The sequence below is a fragment of the Pelmatolapia mariae genome, linkage group LG23 (assembly GCF_036321145.2).
Source record: "Pelmatolapia mariae isolate MD_Pm_ZW linkage group LG23, Pm_UMD_F_2, whole genome shotgun sequence".
In the NCBI taxonomy this organism is placed as follows: domain Eukaryota; kingdom Metazoa; phylum Chordata; class Actinopteri; order Cichliformes; family Cichlidae; genus Pelmatolapia; species Pelmatolapia mariae.
Genome location: NC_086246.1, coordinates 23,063,806 through 23,087,676, shown reverse-complemented (window position 1 = coordinate 23,087,676; position 23,871 = coordinate 23,063,806). Strand labels below are relative to the sequence as shown.

The following is a 23,871-nucleotide window of genomic DNA, read 5'->3' as shown; positions in this document are numbered from 1 at the left end:
CATTTTTAAGAAATTTCCAGACTCACACCAGAAAGGAATTAATGATGCAGTTATGTATGCATTTTTATACAGTCAAATAGTCTGTCATCTAGGTCCAGTGAGTTAATAATAATACTAATAATAATAATAATAATAATACTAAATTTTATTTAAGAAAGCGCCTTTCAAAACACTCATGGACACAGTACACAAGCAATAACAACAAAATGTAATGACAAAATGTATATGTTAAACAGCAATAGTCTCATATGTGCAACCCTTTCACTGGCCTTTATGCACTTCTTTAATAATACTTCTGGAGATTCTCCATGTTTCACTCCCCACCCTCCCATCCCCCTTCTGTTTTACTATTTAAGTATTTGTTAGCATTTTTACACCCTTCCTCATCTTGCAAAATCCAGTGATTGCATACAGTCCTGAATTTACAACAAACATATCCAACAACTCACAGTGGCCCAGCCAGCTATGAAGGACAGTCATTTCTTCCTAAGCAGGAAGATCACGGGTTGGTTTCATAAGGGTCATCAGGGTTACAAATTTCCTTTGGTTGCACCATCGATCTGTGATGAAATTCTGGCTGAACCAGCAAGTCCTTTTGTATTGTGGATTTGTACAAGAATACAGAAACTTGAAATGTCTCTAGTCAGATCATGCATTTTATTACTAGATGAGACCTGATAAGACCATCCATCCATCCATCCATCCACTTTCACAGTGGGGCTGGAGCCTATCCACTCTACTCATGAAGTGAAAATCAAACAACATTTAGGCTTGATGTGCTAAAATGTATAGTGAGGATGCATTCTGAGAGAGAAGGAGGGATACTGAGTCTTAATGGTCTATATTTTGCACCTCTCTTCCTGAGACCACTGCGGATACAACCCGCAGTGGTGGGATCCCTCAGACAAAATAGTGGATACTAGAGGTGAACAAAGCCATCAAGCGGAAGACCTACCTAGTACCTGACAAGCATGAGTGATAGTGGCTGAACCAAAAACTCCGGTGTTGGAGGAGTTCATTGAGATCATGGAAGATTGCCTCCCTCTACCACTGACCTCCCCAACTGTGCTCATCTCTTGTCCTCTAACCACCGTTCCCCTAAGCTCCTCCTATCCAGGTATAAAGGTAGGCTAAAATGAGTAACCTATAGTCTCTGCTCTGGGCAGAGTGAAGGATACAGACTGCACTGCGACCATGGGATCGAAAGTAAGTGTTGTCACATGTTTCACTTCATTTGGACTAAGTCTGGGCTCTTTAATTTAATTTAATTTTTTTTTAAATTTTTTTAGCTTTAAATTCATTTAAATCTTTGGTTATGAGTTTTTGGTTTAGCTTTATTTTATTTTATTTTTTTTATTGGACCTTAATATCACATTCTCATGTTAAAACCTATATCGATTTCTTTACAGCTTTAAAAACTGAAACCATATTTTAAAATTATGTATGTGAATTTGAATTCACTGTTCTAATAATTAACAGCATGCCAATCAACAATATATTATTTATTAATTATTAGCAATAATTAATAAATAATAATTAAGGTGGTTTTCTGCAGCTTTCTGAATAAATAGAAGACGAAGCTTCAGGGAAATCTTCTCACATGTTTTGAATCTTATTTAGAACTTCATTTTGTCACACTTTGTTCATTCCAGCGAACGAATGATGACTACAAACTGGCGAACACCTCAGACAATGACGAAAAAACAACCAAGAAGGGTCAAAAAGCCAAGGATACGGAGGACCTGAAAAAAGAAGTTGATCTGGTGAGTACTCCTCTTTTGTGCAGCCACTCTGTGATTATCTGTCAGGTAACACTCAAGCACACAAACACAACTTCTGCAATCGCTATAAAGAGTTTGCAACATGCAAATATTCATCTTAATTAAAAAAGAAAGAAAGAGGCATTGAATGGAATGACTTTCATGAAATGGACTTAAGAAGAGCGTTATTCAGTCCATGTTAATGAACGCAGTCACCGCCAGTGCCCTCAGCAATGATACAGTCATGACTGAAACCATTGTCTGCTATGGTTTCCAGGTTGGAGCTCTAGCTGTCCGAGCTGTACTTCATAAACATTGTTGTGTACCATCCCATGTTAAGATGTTAAGATGCTGGCAGTTATAAATGAACTTTTAAGTTATGCTAGCTAAAGAAGGTTTAAATGCTGAGTGAAGGAGCTGGTTGTATTTATATATTATTATTATATATACAGCCTTCTCTTGCTCTGAACCGGTGTCTTGGTCACTTCTCAAGGTCACTGATGAAATTGCATCACTGGGGAAGCATCACAAGGCAAACAAAGGGATAACAAATTATTTCATAACAATAACATGGTGCCTGCAGGGTTTTGAGGGACCTAGTGACCTTGGCCATGTCAGTTCGTAACCAAATAGAAAGCAAATAGAGAATTAAAATATTTTGCTGGTGATTCTTGTATGCTTCTAAAACAACTTTAGAAAAGATGCTATTTTGACAGAACATGATATGCTGTCAAATAATTTTGAGAATAATTTTAAGCTCGTCCATCAGAAAGCCCGCTGACCTTAGTCCATGGCAAGCTCTCTGCCATCCATCTGCTCTGTTCACGAGAATAATATTCCTCCTCCAGTATTAGTCAGAAATGACTTAAACTTACACACAGTAACCATATAGTGGTTCTTAACCCAGATAATGCTCAAGGTTAAGATTGTATGACCTTGACATTGACAAGCTTGACAAGAATTGTGATGAATGGTTGGCGTACATACATGATTGATGTTCTAGTTTCTTGAATCCAGCAAATGACCCTCCTGCACAATGCCACCCAGCAGATTGTTATTAGGTGATTAAAGCCACGTCTTGGTGGCATATTAATGATCACCGTCCTATATCTTAACTCGAGCTCAAAGATGTGCTACAGGACATCTCAGTTCCATATAAACATGATGAAAATGTGGGGGTTTATGAGTAGGAACATCAAAATCAGTTGAGAAGTGTTCTCGAACTGCAATAGTAGCAACAGTAGTGTGTGGCATGTTCACATTATCTATGGCACATTTGGTAAGGAAAATGGCTTATTATATGTCAGCAATGTAGCAGAAGTGCTGGGTGAACCATGCAACCACACCCGTTTTCTCATGTCACTGTAAAAACTGCTTATAAATGTGACTGGTCACACTTTATCCAAGCTGAAGACTTCTCATTGAACAAGTAAATATTAATGAAATGCATAATTTTGTATTCAACCTACTCAGAGCAGCAGATGATTGAAACTTTAATTTTTGAACAGTCAAAGTGAACTTGTAGGTTACAGACCTGTACTGTAATTTTACAAGCATACCAAAATTACATTTATACTAACGTCACATGGAAGGACATAAGTACTGGACCAACTTCCTTAAACAACAGTGCAAGTGCATCAACAATATAATCTTAATCTCCTTTAGAAATATAGAGAAAAGTTGTTGCGCTTTACCCACGACTGCTGAGGGGTTGTCATCACAATAAAGGTGCCTTGTGATGGTGACCACCTGGCACCTGAAGTTTGAGACACCCTCCATGACCTCTGGTACTGATATAAAGCCATGTGCGTGGTTTTCTTTGGTCTTTGTGATGTTTTAGACAAAGATGTTGCTCACATACCATGATGTCAGATTGTGAGCATCCTGCCTGTATGTGTTTTCGTTGATTACAGTTAAAAGTCAGATGCCTGTCATGTTATCCGCAACTGTAACAATAGTGTTGGAGGTATGGATGGTTTCAAAGTTGTGTGTACACAGCATGTAGCAAAGGCTCGCCATACAGCCTTGAGGCACTTTGGTCAGAGTGAGAAAGGAGCATGTGTGCTTGCCCAGGCAGACAGACTAAGGGCTGTAGGTGAGAAAATCTATTATCCAGTGTCACAGGGTGGGGTTCAGTCCTTGTACATGGAGTTTTTCCATCACCTTGTTTGGATACCAAGTCCATGAAGGGTTGGGGCGAGGGTGACTGACCAAAAAATGCTCAGACAACTTACTGTAGACTTTTTTTTTAAATAATCAAAATACACTTATATAATTTAATGAACACTGTCTCTGAACAGAGCAAATTTCAATTTGTTTAATTTATTCATAATTCATTAATTAATTAATTCTTCCAAGCACTAATTCATGCTTTGTTAACCAACAAAATGTGAGACCACAACTGTGGCTTTGATATTTGCACATTTGTATTTGTACAATACAGTCCTATAAGATTATCAGCTGTGACTTAAACATCTAACCATTTCAGTTCACGAAGAGATGAGGAAACAACATGATATATATGTTTTTATATATAAGATACGACGTTCTGCATTAGGTCAAAATGCAGATAGAGAATATTGTTCCTGTTGTGTCTTGTATTCTGTATTAAGACTACAATAAGTTGTTCTTTGACAGTTTTAATAACGAAATTGCTGGAATAATTTTTTGGGCTAATTACAAATGTGCATGATCAACGTCATGAAATCAATGTTAATTTCTTTCATTAGAATTCATATTGATTAAAGTTCAGCTACAAGTTTGTGAGGGTGGACGCCCCTGCTGGGCAATTCAACTGCAATGTCAAAAAAATGAGCAAAACTCTTGGGAGGAAACATCAGTCAGATATTAAAAGAGTGGTTATTAGCAGCAACATGACTGGTTGGCATTGTTTTCATTCACAGACAGATTCTAGTCTTACTTGACTGTTTGCTTTAACTAATCTTAAATTTCCTCCATGGACCAACATGTATCCATAATGCCCAGTTTTTAGTCTTTTTTTTATGCTCTCTGTGTCCCTCTGGAGGACACGGGGAAGTTTACAAAAGATTTTTCTCAAAGGAGATTATAACTGCAGCTTTACAAATCACTGGGATTTTGACTTGTTTTTAAAAATACATCTCTCTGTCTCATTCTGTCTTTGTTTCAACTTAGGATGACCACAAATTAAGCTTCGATGAACTTCACAGAAAATATGGAACTGACCTAACAAGGGTGAGCACTCCAAATGTGTGATAAGGAGAGAGGGGAGGGAAGATTTGGCAGTTGGTGTATTTTGCTTGCATTCAATGCTTTGTCAACTTACCAGGCTATTTGTGAATTAATGTTATTATTGGAGGTGTATTATCCAAGAAACACTGTGAAATGATTGCGAAAAAGTAAAGTCTGACTTCTTTTTCTGATGATGACATTACATGGACATGACAAAAAATAAATAAAATGAAAACACTCCTCACAATGACCCACAAAACACACAATTAAAAGGGTCATCGGAACTGTATGCTATAATATTACTGTGGCAGGAAATAACTGTAGTGTACTCCACTTGTGCAGACTAGTCTTTTGAACTTGGAGTAACTGAGACACTGTTTTTAGGGTCTTTCTTCATCCAAAGCAAAAGAGATCCTGGCCCGAGATGGCCCCAACGCCCTCACGCCTCCTCCCACAACACCCGAGTGGGTCAAGTTCTGCAAACAGGTGAGAGTCAAACCACAAATCTGTGTTTGAACTCACAACAAGCAAAGCCTGAATGTTATTTCCTCTGGTTTCCAGCTGTTTGGTGGTTTCTGCATGCTGCTGTGGATTGGTGCCTTCCTCTGCTTCTTGGCTTATGCTATCCAGGTTGCCTCAGAGGAGAACCCTGGAAATGATAATGTAAGTGAGTCTTTATCTGAATTGTTATCTACTAAATAATGTGTATCCCAAAAAGGTGATTCTGTTCATCTGGACGTAACCTTTTCAGTTGAAAAGAATCAACTTGTTGGGCCTACCTTTACTGGATGATTGAGCATGCATGAAGATAAACAATCTGTACCACCAAACATCGCCTAACTCTCTCTTCTTTCTTTATGTAGTTGTACCTAGGGATTGTGCTTGCTGCCGTTGTCATTATCACGGCTTGCTTTTCCTACTACCAAGAGGCCAAGAGCTCTAGGATTATGGATTCCTTTAAGAACATGGTCCCACAGGTGAGACACTGAAAGGAAAACTAATGTAAATTCAACATATTTACAGCTTATAGGAATTAAGAAACTGCAGTATTTTTTTGCACAGTCTTGATGAAATGTTCTGCACTGATGATGCATTTTATAATCTGAAACTTTGCTGCTGGGATTAAAATCAAACCCAGTTAATCAAAAATTCCTAAAATCTTTGATTTCATAGCAAGCCCTGGTTATCCGTGACGGAGAGAAGAAAAGCATCAACACCGAGGAGGTGGTGCTTGGAGATTTAGTGGAGGTGAAAGGAGGAGACAGGATCCCTGCTGATCTGAGAATCATCTCTGCTCATGGCTGCAAGGTCTGTGCCTCAAATACTCTTAATGCCACCAAACATTTTTGTAGAGCATGTGTTTGATATCTACTATTATTTATTTATTTATTTATTTATTTGAATGAGAAGAAGACAGGCTGTGATGTTTAGTTAGTTTTAGACATAGTTTAGTTATGACAGAGTCGAGCCCAGACCTCAGTCCTTGTGCATGCAAGCTGATTGCTCAGCTGAAACATTTTTATGCATGGATGTTAAGTTGCTAATTATACTGATGCATGTGGTAGTCTTCATTCTAAGTAGCATTTTTGTGATTCATTCAAACATAATAACCAGTTCCCATTTATTCCTTAAGTTAAATTCATATTTATTAAATAGTATTCAGGTGTTTGTTTTACCTGTATTACTTTCTTTTCTAATCTCTCAGGTGGACAACTCCTCCCTGACTGGTGAATCAGAGCCCCAGACTCGATCTCCAGACTTCTCCCATGAAAACCCACTGGAAACCAGGAACATTGCTTTCTTCTCCACCAACTGTGTAGAAGGTAGAGTATGAACAGCTTGTGGTTGATAGAGAAATTTATGTATAATATTTATTATATTGCTCACATGCATAGTGATGTTATGTTCCATTGATCAATGGATTTCAATCGTCTGTTCAGGCACAGCCAGAGGAATCGTCATCAACACTGGAGATAATACTATCATGGGCCGCATCGCCACCCTGACTTCCAGTCTTGAAGCTGGAAAAACTCCCATTGCCATTGAGATCGAACATTTTATCCACATCATCACTGGAGTGGCCGTCTTCCTGGGTCTTACTTTCTTCATCCTCTCCGTCATCCTCGGATACAGCTGGCTAGATGGTGTTATCTTCCTCATTGGTATCATTGTTGCCAACGTCCCAGAAGGCCTCTTGGCTACTGTCACTGTGAGTTTTGGTGTCTAATGACATTCTCTTCAAATACCTTTCATTTTATTGTGTAAAGTTGTCATAGTTTACAGTTTTGAAAACTTAGATTTTGTCTGTAGGTGTGTCTGACTCTGACTGCTAAGCGCATGGCCAAGAAGAACTGCCTGGTGAAGAACCTAGAGGCTGTCGAGACTCTGGGCTCCACCTCCACCATTTGCTCTGACAAGACCGGTACCCTGACCCAGAACAGAATGACCGTGGCTCACATGTGGTTTGACAACCAGATCCATGAGGCCGACACCACTGAGAACCAGAGTGGTGTCGCTTTTCAAAAGAGCTCCCCCACCTGGACTGCTCTGTCCAGAGTCGCCGGACTCTGCAACCGTGCTGTCTTCCTGTCTGGCCAAAACGATGTTCCCATTCTGAAGGTGAGAAACTTTCATCTTTAAAACTCCTCTAATTACCAAATTCTAGCGCATAAATTATACATCTGCAGTGAATCTTTGCAGAAACTATAGCATAGCATGCATAATATGCAACTGGCAGATGCTATTGACAGCATTTATGCTGGTGCACTGACAGCAGTATGAGTGTAGTTACATTTTCATGTCAGATTCATGTCAGTTTACGCAGCAAGGCTCCAACAGGGTTTGCAATGATGGGGTAACAATGGCATAGATTGAACACAAAAGTGTAAGCTCATCATAAATGTGTTGCTCTAGTTCATCAATTCTGATCATCAGAAAATACTTTAATTCAATATTGGAGAAAAATATTAGTAACTTTGGTTTTTAGTGGAACGAGTCCTCATAGGCTTGGACAGAGCTTATTACCTGGTGTACTGATTTTCTTTTTGGAGATGTTTTAAATATACAGCTTGAGCCATAGCAAGAGGTGGCCAGCGAGATTGTTGGATCTATCATATATGACATACATATTTCTTGCACTGTGAGTCCACTAAATGTGACAGGGTGGGTTATTTATTGCAAATAGTATTTGTATAATATGTGTGGTTACAGGTGTCTTCTTGTCCAATTAAATTTAAACAGTACCATATTCCTCTGCCCAATTTTGGGACTGACATCCACAAACACCTGGTTGCTATAAATTTAATGTAATTCACCAACAAATAATTGAGCTATTATATTGTTATTTATTGCTCATTCATTTTTATTTGCAATATATTGTTATTAAAAAAAGGGACGTGATCTATGATCGATATAATCCATTTCTGTTTTTGCTAAAACCCACAGAGGAATATCGCTGGTGATGCATCAGAAGCTGCTTTGCTGAAGTGTATTGAGCTGTGCTGTGGATCTGTTAGTGAAATGAGAGAAAAATACCCCAAAATTGCTGAGATCCCCTTTAATTCCACAAACAAATACCAGGTAAACAATCCACACAATTTATTAAAACTTAAAATGATATTGTATATAGAGATTGTATGTTTGTTTATATGTGTGACTCCACCTAAGACCTCGAAGCTGTGCCCATCTTTGATAAACAGTTATGGGCACAAGAGTGTAGAACAACATAGTCATTTTGCATTACATAAACCACTGATAGTATAGATAAGACCTGCATTTAAATCCAGCCTTTCTGCTGTCCCACAGCTCTCTATTCATAAGAACACAACCCCCGGAGAAACCAAGCATCTGCTGGTGATGAAAGGAGCTCCAGAGAGGATTTTGGATCGCTGCTCCACCATCATGCTTGAGGGCAAAGAGCAGCCTCTGGACGACGAACTAAAAGATGCCTTCAATAGCGCCTATCTTGAGTTGGGAGGTCTTGGAGAGAGAGTTTTGGGTACAGCTAGCTTCCTGATGTGTTTATATATTTTAATTTTAGCTAGCAGAAAAAAATTCAAGTCAAGTTAAGTGGTTTTATTTTTCATTTCAACCATGTTGAGTACAGTACAGAGTGAAACGAGGCAGCGTTCCTCCCAGACCATAACAGATACAGATTCTGATTGATTCTGAACAGACAATGGAATCTCAATCACATTTTATTTGTGCCTTATAGGTTTCAGTCAATATCACTTGCCTGATGAGCAGTTCCCAGAAGGCTTTGCTTTTGACGCTGATGATGTGAACTTCCCCACTGAGAACCTGTGCTTTACTGGCCTCATGTCCATGATTGACCCTCCTCGTGCTGCTGTGCCTGATGCTGTTGGTAAATGTAGGAGTGCTGGAATCAAGGTATGCTAACTTTTTGAACGAACATCTCAAATTTTGCATTTTTTGGATATAGTTTATAACAAAAATCTACACATAAACTTTAAACATTCTATCTCCTCAATCCTTGCAGGTCATCATGATCACAGGTGACCATCCAATTACAGCCAAGGCTATTGCTAGAGGTGTGGGTATCATCTCAGAAGGCAATGAGACTGTTGAAGACATTGCTGCCCGTTTGAATGTTCCAGTTTCAGAGGTCAACCCTAGGTTAGTTTTCTTATCAAGATTTATTTAGCTAACTTTGAGGATAAGTAGCCGCTGTTCATGAACAGAGGTCATGTGATCTGTAAAGCGAAAATGCCTTTTACGTGAAAATACTGTATTTTCTCTGACACTTTAATTCTTTGTAGTGCAAGTGTAATAACATTTCTGTTGTGTGGGGGAAAATGTGATTCATTATGTGCAGCGGGAATCCAACATTTTCTTAAGTCTAATATTTTCTAAAGTTTGTTTTTTCCTTAACATACCATTTTTTTTCTTTGTTTGCCAGGGTTGATTCACTCTTTGTTCTATCCCAATTTTTTCATCTTGTCTTCATCATGCCCTGTGCTCAGACACAGGACGTTGGATTACAACTGCTGTTATACTTACACTGTTGTAATCTAATCTACAGGGATGCTAAGGCCTGTGTCATCCACGGTGGGGAGCTTAAAGACATGACCCCAGAGGAGATTGACGATGTACTGAGGAACCACACTGAAATTGTATTTGCCAGGACCTCCCCTCAGCAGAAACTGATCATTGTGGAAGGATGCCAGAGACAGGTGAGCATCTGGGGGGATTCTCACAGACACAGTTTCACAAGTGTTTTATTTGTGACTTGTAAAAAACACTTTCTTCCTTGTCTAGGGAGCCATTGTGGCCGTGACAGGTGATGGTGTGAACGACTCTCCAGCTCTGAAGAAAGCTGACATCGGTGTTGCCATGGGCATCGCTGGATCTGACGTCTCCAAGCAGGCTGCTGACATGATCCTGCTGGACGATAACTTTGCCTCCATTTTAACTGGAGTGGAAGAAGGTAAGACCTACATCAGGCTTGGGAAAAATTATATGAAATACAAAGCATCACAGCAACTCCTGAATTACTTTTTCAGGCCGTCTGATCTTTGACAACTTGAAGAAGTCCATCGCTTACACTCTGACCAGTAAAATCCCTGAGATGTCACCCTTCCTCCTCTTTGTGATCGCCAACATCCCTCTGCCCCTGGGAACCGTCACCATCCTCTGTATTGATCTGGGAACTGATTTGGTGAGCTGTTTGGCTCCTGGTTCTGTTCTATGTAGAGGTTGAAATGGTAGATAATGTAGTTATGAGTTGATTTTGTTTACTTGTGGTGTCACAGGTCCCTGCAATTTCTTTGGCTTATGAACAAGCTGAGAGTGACATCATGAAGAGACAGCCCAGAAATGCATCAGACAGGCTGGTGAACGAGAGACTCATCAGTATGGCTTATGGACAGATTGGTAACACATTATTTATACTTTTAAACCTTTAATTATTCTGTTCATATTTGCTGTATTATGTCTTGATGCATGCTCAATCATACAGGTAAAGAAATCCCCAAAAGTTGATTCTGTTAATCTGGACGTCCCATTTTCAGTAGGAGAAATGTTTCATCACTCATCCAAGTGACTTCTTCGGTCTCAGTCAGCTGAGACCGAAGAAGTCCCCAACGTTATAAAACAGTACATTTGCATAATGTATGAAACTAGCAGCACTAAATGAAAAATAGGCAGTGAGGTCAGTTTCATGATCATTAATATGCAAATTGTCATTATTATTGATCATTGATCAAGGCCCACTGATCAATGGCCATGAGTACCATTCACAGAGAGTTGGGGAATGGCTGCAATCACAGCATTGTAAGATGGTGAAAGATGTACCCTTAGGCCCCCTCCTCGATTCAGAGATGGTCTTTCCCTTTTCACGTAAATGGCCTCCTTGACACTGTGCTCAAACCAGCGTTCTTCCCTGTCCAGGATGTGTACATCCTCATCATTGAAAGAGTGTCCACTGGCTTGTAGGTGTGAATAGACTGTGGCCTAACAAGGTAGCTCTTCACTCTTGTGCCATCCGCTTCGCCAGAGGTGGGTTGGTTTCCCCAATGTATAAATCCTGGCAATCCTCCTGGCACTTAACAGCGTACACTATGTTACTCTGTATGTGTCAGGAGACCCGATTCTTGGGGTGGACCAATTTTTGACGCAGCGTGTTTTGGGGTTTGAAAGCCAGAGAGACACAGTATTTAGAAAAAATGCGTCTCAACTGTTCCGATACTCCTGACACATACGGGATCACTACGGGTTTTGGCTTAGACTGCGGTTGTCCTTCTCTCCTGGATCGGCTGGAGCTTTCTTTTGGCGCCTTCCCAGTTTTGACAAAAGTCCAGCTGGGGTAACCACATTTACTCAGGGCCTTCTTGATGTGATGTTCTTCTGCTTCCCTGGCCACTGTGTCTGTGGGGATGGTGTTCGCTCTGTGATGTGGGGTCCTGATGACACCCAGTTTGTGCTCCAGTGGATGATGAGAGTCAAACCTTAAATATTGATCCGTATGCGTAGGTTTATGTTATACATCAACTTTTAAATGTCCCCCATTAGTGATGGAAAATTCCCAGTCTAAGAAGCCTGTCATTTCTCAAATTCTCCTTGGTGAATTTGATGTACAAATTCACACATTTGTGTTCCGTACAAATGTGTGAATTTGTACGGAACAATCAACTTTAACATCACTCTGGGTTCTTGTCTAGCTTAGTGTTAGTCTGTCTGTGCAGATGGTTCCAAAGAGCTGATGTTGTGTCAGCGGTATGATGCACTTGTTTCTGTTATGAATGCAATTTGCACTTTACCACTGCACCCTTGTCCTTTTGTGCACACCCATACACACAAACTGAAATCAGCTGATTGTACTTCAATTTAACATGAAGGAAAAAAAAGCCTTTTTTTCTATCCACAAGCTTTGTAATGCTAATTTCAATGTAATTTACTCAATTTAGTACAGTAATTCATTACATTTCAGAGTTACTGAAAAATATAATGGGATTACAGTAACATGTTGTTTTATAACTTGCACCGAACACTGATCATCAGCATGATCAATGCCTTTATGAAAAACCTGCTTTGTGCAGTGTCCCTGTCCTTTCCCATTGTATTTGTAGTGCAAATACCTTTGAGTGAGAGAAAATGTGTGCAGTCTTGTACCATTCATTCAGGGCCTACTTGTTATTCAGCATACTAGGCTGAAAACCAAGGGTGATAGAGCTTTTGCCACTGTGGCCGCCAGACTGTGGAACTCTCTTCCTCAGAACTTAAGATCTGCAGACTCATTGATTACTTTTAAAAAACAGCTAAAAAAACATCTTTTTAGAATTGCATTTTGTTAACTTTGGACTGTTATTGTTTTATACCTTGTGAAGCACTTTGATCTTTTTTCTAGAAATGTGCTATATAAATAAAATTTTACTTACTTACTTACATTCTCTGGTCACAATGGTCGCAAAAGTAACAATACAAAGTTTGTAAAAAGTTTCTCATTTAAAAAATGTTTAAAAAGGAAGAAGCAAACAAACTTAACAGGTCCAGAGTCAATTAACAATAATTGTTTTGTTTTTTTTAAAGTAACATTTTGTGATCAATATCAATATCACATTTGTAAAGTAAAATATTTCCTGCTGTGGTTTGGTTCTGTGTCATAATCTTTGAATTCTCTGTCTGTCATATCTATTCACCATGGCTTTGCAGAGAATGACATTGACCTGTCATATTTGTTCATGTTTATTCATGAAGAAACGGCCACAGCTGTAAAAGAAAAAGTTCAAACTTTCTCTGATAAGCATCCATTGACGTTTTCTGTTGTTTTCTTCATGGTAGGCATGATACAGGCCTCAGCTGGCTTCTTCACATATTTTGTCGTCCTGGCTGAAAATGGTTTTTTGCCCTTGGACCTGGTGGGACTCAGAATCTTGTGGGATAACCGATTTCTAAATGACCTAGAAGACAGCTATGGGCAGGAGTGGGTCAGTCTGACTTGTGTTACTAGCTGTACTTTGGACTGTGAAAATGATTAAACTTTACGGTACAGTTCACTGAAGTTTCAGTGCTCAAAATCAAAAGCATTCCAACCTTTTCATCTCTTTTTTTATACACCAGACATATGAGAGCAGAAAGATCTTGGAGTTCACCTGCCACACAGCCTTCTTCTCCAGTATTGTGATTGTCCAGGTGGCCGATCTGCTCATCTGTAAAACGAGGAGGAACTCTATTTTGCAGCAAGGAATGAAGTATGTATACATAAAGACCCGAAAGAGCTCCAATGGGTGTGATAGAACTTTTCAATTCAATTTTATAAAGTGCCAAATCACAACAACATTTGCCTCAAGGCGCTTTATATCGTAAGGTAAAGACCCTACAATAAAACAAAGAAAAACACCCAAATCATATGCCCCCCTACGAGCAAGCACTTTGGCAAGAGGGGGAAGGAAAAACTCCCTTTTAACAGGAAGAAACCTCCAGCAGAACCAGGCTCAGGGAGATACTACTAGTTAGGTTGAGGGGAGAAAGTGAGGATAAAGACATGCTGTGGAAGAGAGCCAAAGATTAAAAATAACAAATAAGTAAATGCAGAGAGGTCTAAAAACACTTAGTGAGTGAAGAAGGTGACTGAAGAAGAAAAATTAGATGCATCATGGGTAGCCTAGCCTTATTTCATAAGCTGGTTCCAAGGAAGAGGGGTCTGAAAGCGTCAGGTTTGAGGTAATGAGAGGACCCAAATGCAGAACTCCTCCAAGAAAAGACAGTGAGTTTATTTACAGGGTTAAAAAATGTGCAAGTCCCAGCACTGTGGTTCCCATGGCGATTTCTCCCAAATCCCAAACAGCGCTCGTGTCCATGGCAGGAATCGTGAAACAGCAACTCCAATTCCAAAACAGTGGCTCCACTCCCATGAAAACAACTCAGCTCCCGATTCATAGTGAAGACAAAACACACTGGTGATCACTATGCAATCCACCAGCAAACAAGGTTTTCATTAAGCAATCCACTGCCATACTGACGAGTTCAATACACTGTTAAGTAGGGATGCTGCCGATGACGGTAATCAGCTGCAGCTGGCAGCAACCGATGAGCAGCAGGTGTGGCTGACTCCAGTGAGTGAACACTTCCGCGCTGAACAATACTCAGCGCCAATACCTCCAGGGATGCAAAAGTCCCACACAAAAGCACACACAACAGGGGGAGAGAGATGTGAGGGGAGTAGCAGCAAAAACACACACTCAGACACAACGGGCAGGTCGAGAGATGAAGGCTGCTGGACCATAACAGAAAGCTGAAGGCTCTGTCTCCCATTCTACTTTTAAATACTCTAGGAACCATAAGTACGCATGCAGCCTGAGAGCAAAGAGTTTTAATGGGGTGATATGGTAGTGTAAGGTCATTAAGATAAGATGGGCACTGATTGATCAAGACCTTGTATTTGAAGGGAAGGTTTTAACATTTGATTCTGGGTTTAACAGGGAGCCAATAAAGACAAAAAATATGTGAGAAATATGCTCTCTCTTTCTAGTCTCTGTTAGTACTCTTTCTGCAGCATTTTGGATTAACTGGAGGTTTCAGACATCCTGATAATAATGAATTACAGTAGTCCAGCCTGGAAATAGTAAATCCATGAACTAGTTTTTCAGCATCACTCTGAGACAGGATTCATTCTATTTTAAATGTGTTTTCGTCTCTGTTCACAAGTTTCTGGATTTCTTTTTTTTTTTATAAGACAAAGACTGAACTTTATTTGTCCATGTTCACATTCTGTTTAACTTGTTGCTTTTTTGAAGAAGTGGTGCAGACTAATGAAGCAGCCTACTGATAAAAGTTACAAATAGTTGTTTAAAATGAAAGTAGTTTGTTTAAAACAAATTACTGAATGATTCATTGTAATGAGTTTATTATCTAAATAAAGGTTAAGCACAGCATATTTAATGCCTACAGCACGCTCTAATTGCTGTAATAAAATGTTATGGTCAACAGGATTAAACTCACTGGTCTAGCAGGACAAGCACAGAGATGAGTCCACTGTCAGGGGCCATAAGAAGATCACTTGTAACCTTCACTAAAGCTGTTTCTGTTTTGTGATGAGCTCTGAAACCTGACTGAAACCTGACTGAAACTCTTCAGATAAGCCATTCCTCTACAGATGATCTGTTGGCTGTTTGGCAACTACTCTTTTGAGAAATTTTGAGGTAAAAGGCAGTTGTCCTATTATTACTGCCAGCCTGGAATCCTGTGGCACATAGCTGATTATTAGCAAAAGGTCAACTAATGGTAGGACTTCTCTGAGCAGTTTTGTATCTGTCATGGTACTGGGTCTGTGGCCCAGTGTTTGTGTTTCAAGTTTAAGTAATATTCTTTGATTTATTGTTATTTATGGTTTTGGGTGCCAGTGTTTATTATAGCCTGTGTATAGTCTCTGTGCCCGTGTTTACTCTGTGCCTTCCCTGCGTTCTTCGTTTCATGTCAGGACACCGTTGTGTCTCATTCCCTCGTTATTCCTCTGTGTATTTTAGCCCTGTTTTTTTCTCTGCCTGTTGTCGTGCCAGCCCTCATGTTCCTTTTCTGTTTATTGATTTCCTAGCTCCCTAGTTTTGGCTTTCCAGAAATTCATGAAGTCATTGCTGCCTAATGTTAAAAGAATGGTTGGTTCAACAGAGCTCTGTGTTTTTGTCAGCCTGGCTACAGTGCTGAAGGGAAAACTAGGGTTGTTCTTATTTTCTTCAGTCAGTGATGATTATTAAGATGTTCTAGCTTTACGGTGGGCTTTTTAAAAAAATAAAAATAAAGCAGCAGACTGTTTTTCCAGGCTAAATCGTGATCTTCCAAATTTTTGAGATACCATTTCACATCTACTGTGATAAAATCTACTCACTACTGCTGTGTAATCCATTATTCTAAATTTGAATATTGTTAGGAAATGATCAGACAAGAGATGGTTTTCAGGACACACTGTTAAATGTTCAGTTTCTTTGAGCTATGTCAGAACAAGATCTAGAGTGTGATTAAAGTGGTGGGTGCGTTCTTTTACATTTTGAAATAAGCCAGTTGAGTCTAACAGATTAAATGCCATGATGAGGCATTTCTAGCATCTACATGGATGTTAAAATCACCCACAATAATGATTTTATCTGAGCTGAGCACTAAATCGGATAAAAAGTCAGAGAAATCAGGCAGAAACTCTGAATAAGGCCCAGGTGGACGATATATGATAACAAACAAGACTGTTTTTCTTTTTTTCTTTTTTTTAGTTTTTCAGCTGGGGTGGACAAGGTTAAGAATCAGGCTTTCAAATGAATAATGAATGATTAATGAGCTGGAGTGGGAAATTGCTGCCACACTCTCCCCTTGGCCTGTGTAGACCGCAACTTTGCTTCCCGGTCCCAACTCTGGATAGTCACGTTTTGGGATGTTTAATAAATTTGGCCAGATTTCAAGAAACGAGACCTGGTCCATCCAAAGTGGGATGGATGTCGTCTCTCCTAACAAGACCAAGTTTCCTTCAGAAAGTTTTACCAATTATCTATAAAGCCCACATTGTTTTTTTGGACACCACTCAGACAGCCAGCAATTTAAGAACATTCAGCTAAACATGTCACTCCTGGTCCGATTCAGGAGGGGACCAGAGAAAACTACCAACGTCGTTTTTGCATGGTTGCACATCGATTTCATATTAATTTTAGTGACCTCCGATTGACATAACTGGGTGTCATTACTGCCGACGTGAATTATAATTTTACAGAATTTAAGTTAGCCAGCAGATTTAAATTTCCCTCAATGCCGCCTGCTCTGGGCCCTGGAAGACAAGTGACTATGGTTGCCAGTGTTTCCAGCGTCATATGTCTCAGAACAGAATTGCCCATTTCCAGAGTTTGTTCCTTGGCCAGTGTGTCACTGAATGGACATATGAACGGGTTGGTGGGGTACCAGGGGCTTCTGTTTAGAGTTTCTGACTGACATCAGCATCCATTCAGCCTAGAACAAGTATAAATCTCAAACCATTTGAAGAACGAGCTCCGCAAACAGTTTCAAATTTTATTATTCCACAAATGAGGGTAAAAGCTTTCCTAAAAGCTAAAAAGAGATATACATGAAACTTAATATTTTATTTATTAAAGAAAATGAGCCAATGTTAAATATATATGTAGTACAATAAAGGATACACTAAGTTCCAGAACAGAAAAAGAGCATCCACATCAAATATTAAAAAAATATTTTCAGTTTTATTGATATTGACTGACATTTTTTTTTGTACAGGAACAATGTCCTTATCTTTGGGATGTTTGAGGAGCTGGCTCTTGCTGTGTTCCTGTCATACTGCCCAGGCATGGACGTTGCCCTGAAAATGTTCCCTATGAAGTGAGTAAAACAGATAAGCTAATACTATGATTTTCCATTAGGCAATAGTGGGAATGCTTAGAGATACCTTTTCTAGGCATTTTTTTTTTCAGTTCAGCAATTTTAATGATTAATTCCTAATGCACAATTGTCCTTTTCTCTGTGGTGTTTGTGGCTGTTTCCTTTGCCATCTTCATTTATGTAAGGGCATTCACGTTCCCAAGCCAATTCCTGTTAAAGTGTTGACCCAGTGTTTCATTCAGTGGTGTTTTAGCTTTCTTTTTCAACATTGACCATAACGTTGACACGATCTGTTGAGTCTGTTATCTGCTGCCCCTACACATCGCATCATAGAGAATGGCTCTGGCCAACACAGACTCATAAATCATCCTGAGCATCTTCTGGCAGATGTCTTCTCTGAAAAAGGAGATAGCTTTCCCCCCTTATAGAAGGCTTTTGTGTTTTTAAGTCCAGATTTTGTCAAGGTGAAGGCCAAGGTATTTGTAATCCTCCACACAGACCCCACGGATGTAAGTAGGGGTCGCTGATGTTCTTGTCCTCCTCCTATCATCAACCGGTTCCTTAGTATTTGCCACATTAAACTGCAGATGGTGTTGCCAAGTAAAAAAGTTGTCCACCACAGTCCTGTACTCTCACCACTTTCTCTGATGCATCCCACTGCTGCAGTCATCAGAAAATGTCTAAAGGTGACAGACATCTGTGCAGTTCTGTGTGCAGCCACAAAGTCAGACCTGTTAGATTTAGTTCATTGACCAACACGCTACATTTGACTTCACTGCTCTTTGTTTACCTTAAACCATTGATGGCATTCATGCCAGTCCAGACCTCCCCCATAATCTTCTGGCACTCAAGTTTCCCTTTGTCCTTGGACTCCTCGCCTGATGTCCTCAGTCACTTCAGCAGAGTCAAAGAAATAATGTCAGTGTTGTACTTGTAATTCAGTCTCTGTCTGTCCATCCAAACCTTAGGCCATTATGGTGGTTCTGTGGATTACCGCACGGCTTCCTTCTCTTCTTTTATGATGAAATCAGAAAATATATCCTCAGACACCACCCAGGAGGTAAGAGTTTTATTTAGGAATGACTAAACATTTTACAAGGCACATAGGACACATTTTTGCCCATACTCTGTTCCTACATGAAAGCCCTTTCTTTTTTCACCCATTTAAAAAAAAAATACTTGCACATAAATTCTTTGGAATTTCTCTGACTAGAAATAGGTTAATAAGTTATTAAGTTCCATTTGACCCCATCTATTTAAGCAAGAGCATCTCTTATATATAAAAATCCATTAGCTTTTTTTGGACACATAAATCCTGTTTTCAATGCCATTATTATTAATAATATTTTTTTTAAACTAAAAACTAAAAATCATGATCAAATACGCTCCTTTTAGCCCTTCCACCAAATGTATTTACATTTTTAATTAACTAGTTAACATTTAAACTAACCTTGAGACTACAAACATCAGCAAATAAAAAGGTACTAAAAGTCTAAAAGTTTTAAATGGTTGAATATCTTAAGAAACCAAACTAAACTCTCTCCACTAGTTGAAGTCAGTCACGATGCTTGAATCTAAGCAGAACCTGTATGCAGAGCTGGCTCTAATACAGCTGTGTGAAACTGTCCATGTTAAAGCCTTTTACATATTTAATTACACAGAATTACATCTAATGAAATAAAAAACAAATGCATAATCATCTAATTTGAGCCCCAGAGTTATATCAAAAATCTTTGTCATTTGGACAACATAAAGAATAAAAAAAAATGTGAGGTGAAATTTCACAAAAATGATGTCCCTAATCGTGTCTCCTTTGGTTTTTAGGCTGGGTGGAGAAGGAGACATACTACTGAGCCAACATGAGACAGACATGAAGGCAGTGTGTGTTTCATCACTACTTAATGTTATCTTAAGTGTTTGTTTGAGATGCTATAGCTCTAAAAACACCACAAAGCATGGATAGATTAAGAATATCTTTATGAATGTGTGTACCGAAATAAAGTATTTCTAATCTAAAATCAAGGCTGTCTGCATTTTTATTCAGTTTTCTTGTAAGTTTCTATGTTGTGTTAAAAGTGAAAAAAAAAAAAAAACTGTCTCAGGAGTTTTTTCCCCAAGGTTCAGTGTCTTGCCTGTGAATACTCTCCAAAGTTTTTAACTTTCTGAGAAGAAGTTAGAGATGATTTGTTTAGAGGCACCTGCTACTTTATGGACACTAAGTTGTGTAATCCTCACATTCATTTCTGAGATTTTAAATGTTTTCCTTGTCCACCTAGTATTTTACAAAATCCCTCCCCTTGTACTTTAACAGCCTCATCTCCACCCCACCCTGCACCATGCATAGCCAAGTGGCTACAAAGAGTCATAAATGTCACATCCAACAACCCGCATCGGCCAGCCATTAAGACAACCTTTCCTGCTCACTGCACATTCCAGTACACAGAAAATGCACATATTTGTTTAGTGCGGGACATCAGAGTCAAAAGTGTTCTTTGGCTCCAGGCCAGTCATTTATGAAGTTTACTTTTGTTTCTAATAATCTGATGAGCAGTTAGAGATAACTTCAAGGTCATTTCAGGTGCATTGAGTTTCCTGATCATTCATTAAATCTTAAATATCTCAGCTAAACTTTATAGCTTTGCTTTAGATTTCTGCTAACCACAGGAACGCTGAGGTGGGGTTTCCAGTCATAGCTGCAAACCTTTTGGTTCCCAGTAACATATCAACGAAACCAATTAAATTTATATTTCTATTTAACTTTGTCCATGTTTGGAAGAGAAACCTACATCTTCTCCTCAGAAAAACCTCAACTCTGACTTTTGTTTTTGTTTTTAAACACTAGCGCTGCTGCTTTTGGTATTTCCTGAAGTAACATAACTTCAAAATCAGTTGCAAGATCATTTCTTATATATTTAAAGACATTTAAAGAAACAAATGTTGCCTTTGCTGTGAGTATTATTTTATTATGAATGAATATATGATTAAAAATTAGATGAATGCATCACACAAGTTGTCTGTATACAGTATTACAATGTAACATGTAATACTTTACGTAAATTATAACAAAAAGGTGAATAAATATAAGTTTACTGGAGTTTATTTCAACTGAACCATGCATGGGTAATGAGCATGAAGTTAGTAGTTGTATTGTCATGTGACTGGATGTTCTTTGCCTTCTTTGATAAAAAAGAATAATAATAATAATGATAATAATTTAGGCAAACAGGTCATAGACTTTTGCTAAAGTACTGCCAATGAGGACAAACTGTTTAATTCTTTGGACATGAGCTGTAAAAAAGGAATGCATAAAAGAAGATAGATATAATAAACAAATTCCAAAGAAACACACGGTAAATGAAAAATAAATACCACCTATGTTATGGAGTTTAATGGATTACCAATCAGTGCTATGTCCAGTTCTGTTGTATTAAACACCCTCCATCATGATGCATTTGAGCACTATCCAGGTTCTGACCATTGTCGCAGACAACTCAGTGGAGCATCTTCTCCTTCGACAACCTCGCCTCTTTGGAGGCAGCTGTGAATCTTCAACCTGGGAAGTAAAAATATGAGTTAAGAAAGAATGTTTTCTTTATGTTGCAAGAAATGATGAATGAATTTTATAAATAACAGCAAAGCGCTGGAAGCTAGATTTGTGAGATGGAAGCTGTTATTTCCCAGTGTGCTCCTGGTAATATAAAACTGTGGTTTCTTATTGTAAATATTAGCACAGATCAGTGTGTCAGTATTTACAAAATAAAGTGTAATACTAAACTGTATTTGTCCTTCAAGCTCAGTTTAGATTATGCAGTTTATTCATTACTCGTGGTTCGTGACAGTATTTTCCTACAACTTTATAACTACATGGCTATTACGTGACATTCAGAAACTTTGTTTTCGAAATCATTTTAACACTACACCGACATAAACTAGCAGTTTTTTTAAAAATAAGGAATTATGTCAACTATTTATTTATAAGTGCAATTCGACTTTCCAGTGTGCTGTTTACCCAGACCTCAAGTCTCCGAGAGATCGGATGTAGTGGTCCAAGGTCTAGCTGTTGGGAGCGGGAACACGGGTAAGTGGATGTATTTTGACTTCCACACAACAAATAGGGGCACTTTCATGTCTCTGGAAGGAAGAAAGAACAAAGAATGTAATAAGTGGGCTTGAAAAGTCTGATTGAAGGTGTGGTTACAGCTTAATCCTTGAAACTTGTGCTGTTACAGCACCACTGGTAGTAATGTAATTTAACAGAATCTTTAAACTAGTGACAAACAAAAAATGTCACAAAATCTTAATTGTATTATTTAAAAATGTATAAGTGGTTATAAATGATTAGTGTTTGTTTTCTTTGCAAAGATCCATGCAACAAGTTAATTTACTAAATAAAAAAAGCGTTACAAGAGTTACAGTTTTAGTAATAATACAGATTTTCCTAAATTTTGAATCAACAGAAAATATCTTGTCTTCACTTCAGCGTGTCAAAATTACACTGAAACATTACATTTTTATTTAAATCCCAAGCAGAAAACAAACAAGCAATACAATGCAAAAAAAAAAAAAAATCACTGGCCCAGAGTCATAGATGGTGCCCAGAATATGAGTTTGCCAAAAAAGTTTTTAGAATCATTTGGTGCATTTTCTGCAGCTTGTCTGTAGAGTGTCGTTGTTCTCCCCCTTCATGCCGATTGCTGCATTCTCACCCTGTTGGGCCTTATGAACAATAGTACCTACAAGTTTAAAAATAAATGTACTATATTGGCATATTTACATTTATTAAGCTATTCCTTTTCAAATAAACCTAAAAGCTGCTTCAGAGAGTTTCCTCTTTTTACCACACACTGTGTCAGCAGGTGCAATTCAGCTGACAAGTTGCAATGAACTTCATAACTCAGAGATCATTTAGAAAATGTAATGAAATGAATAGATTTTTCATGTGGTAAAGCAGTTGTACTTTACATTAAACTTTTGCCTACTGGAGCTTTAAAATATAGCAGCAGCTAAGTGCTATTCCATTTTATTAGACATGATATATTGCTGTTATCTTGCAGTGTTTCAATAATCACCTACTAATCCTTTAAGGGGTACCTGAAGCACGCAACATAGCAGAAGTAAATAAATTAACAGTAATTGTGATTAAGAAAATCATTTTTATGCTTTTCCAGTTGGATATGCGCCTTTAATCAAAATTATGTTTTTAATGCTAAAATGTAAAAAAATTGTTTTTATTCACTCATTTTCAAATTTACAGTTTTACAAAAACACAGAAAAAATAGTAAACCACATCAATGTCGTTGTATGTTTTTATTATGCTAAATACTTTACTTCCATTTCTGGTAAGAAAAATAGGTTTAGTGGACTAATGTTATGGAATAGAATAGAATAGAATAAAGCTTTACTATCCAACAAATGAGAAATTTGGGTGTTGCACAGCTCTTATAGCAAGGGGAATATAAAATATAGAAGGAAGACACAAAGTGGTCCAATATACACAAGCAACTGAAGTTTGTATATATAGGTAACAATGTAACAAACAAGCTGATGAGTAAGATAACCCAAAAAGTGTTAAACTGTGTAATAGAGTCTGACAGTTGCTGGTAAGAATGACCTTATGCGTGATTGACTCCTCAGACAAGTGCAATGTGTTTACAATCTTTAGATCAGCTTGGTATTTGTCTAACTATTAACAATATAATTTTTTGTTCTCTGTGTTTTCTTGTTTTAATGACAGGTAGTCTAATAAATGTGTACTGTAGCACTGTAGATGAATCCAGATATTTAGTTAAATTTAATTGTGATTTAAAACTAACAATGCTTTTTAATGCTTAAATCATTGAAAGCAGAGCGAAGGGTGTGCAGATGTTTAACATTTTCAAAAGACTTAGAGCAGCTGCCAAAGAGGAACTATTGATTGTTGAGTTGATTAACTCTTGTTTTACATTTTGGTGAGGGGTATTTTGAGCAAACACTCTTGGTGCTGTAGCTCACTGAGGAGTCCATTTACAAAAAAAAGAAAGTAATAAAAGGAAAATTGTGTGATACACACTATATAAATATTGTACAGTAAATTTAG

The 23,871-nt window shown here is 38.3% G+C and overlaps 1 protein-coding gene across 1 annotated transcript; it reads left to right on the top strand.

The window, feature by feature from the left end:
- The first annotated feature begins 1,194 nt into the window (after positions 1-1,194).
- On the top strand, positions 1,195-19,723 carry LOC134620074 (sodium/potassium-transporting ATPase subunit alpha-1-like). The gene is made up of 23 exons (XM_063466001.1): positions 1,195-1,206; positions 1,653-1,763; positions 4,914-4,973; positions 5,355-5,456; positions 5,532-5,633; positions 5,834-5,947; positions 6,144-6,278; positions 6,676-6,793; positions 6,911-7,179; positions 7,281-7,589; positions 8,415-8,549; positions 8,775-8,967; positions 9,184-9,359; positions 9,469-9,605; positions 10,012-10,162; positions 10,248-10,416; positions 10,493-10,647; positions 10,742-10,862; positions 13,269-13,414; positions 13,548-13,678; positions 17,694-17,795; positions 18,764-18,855; positions 19,620-19,723. Exons 1-23 carry the CDS (start codon positions 1,195-1,197, stop codon positions 19,646-19,648), a joined length of 3,069 nt encoding a protein of 1,022 aa, XP_063322071.1. The 3' UTR covers positions 19,649-19,723.
- Positions 19,724-23,871: the final 4,148 nt, after the last annotated feature.

Bases quoted from the DNA above. Each gene is read 5' to 3' on its own strand.
- LOC134620074 (XM_063466001.1), top strand. The intron at 8,550-8,774 runs GTAAACAATCCA...GCTGTCCCACAG, and splicing joins ATTCCACAAACAAATACCAG to CTCTCTATTCATAAGAACAC. The intron at 8,968-9,183 runs GTACAGCTAGCT...TGTGCCTTATAG, and splicing joins TCTTGGAGAGAGAGTTTTGG to GTTTCAGTCAATATCACTTG.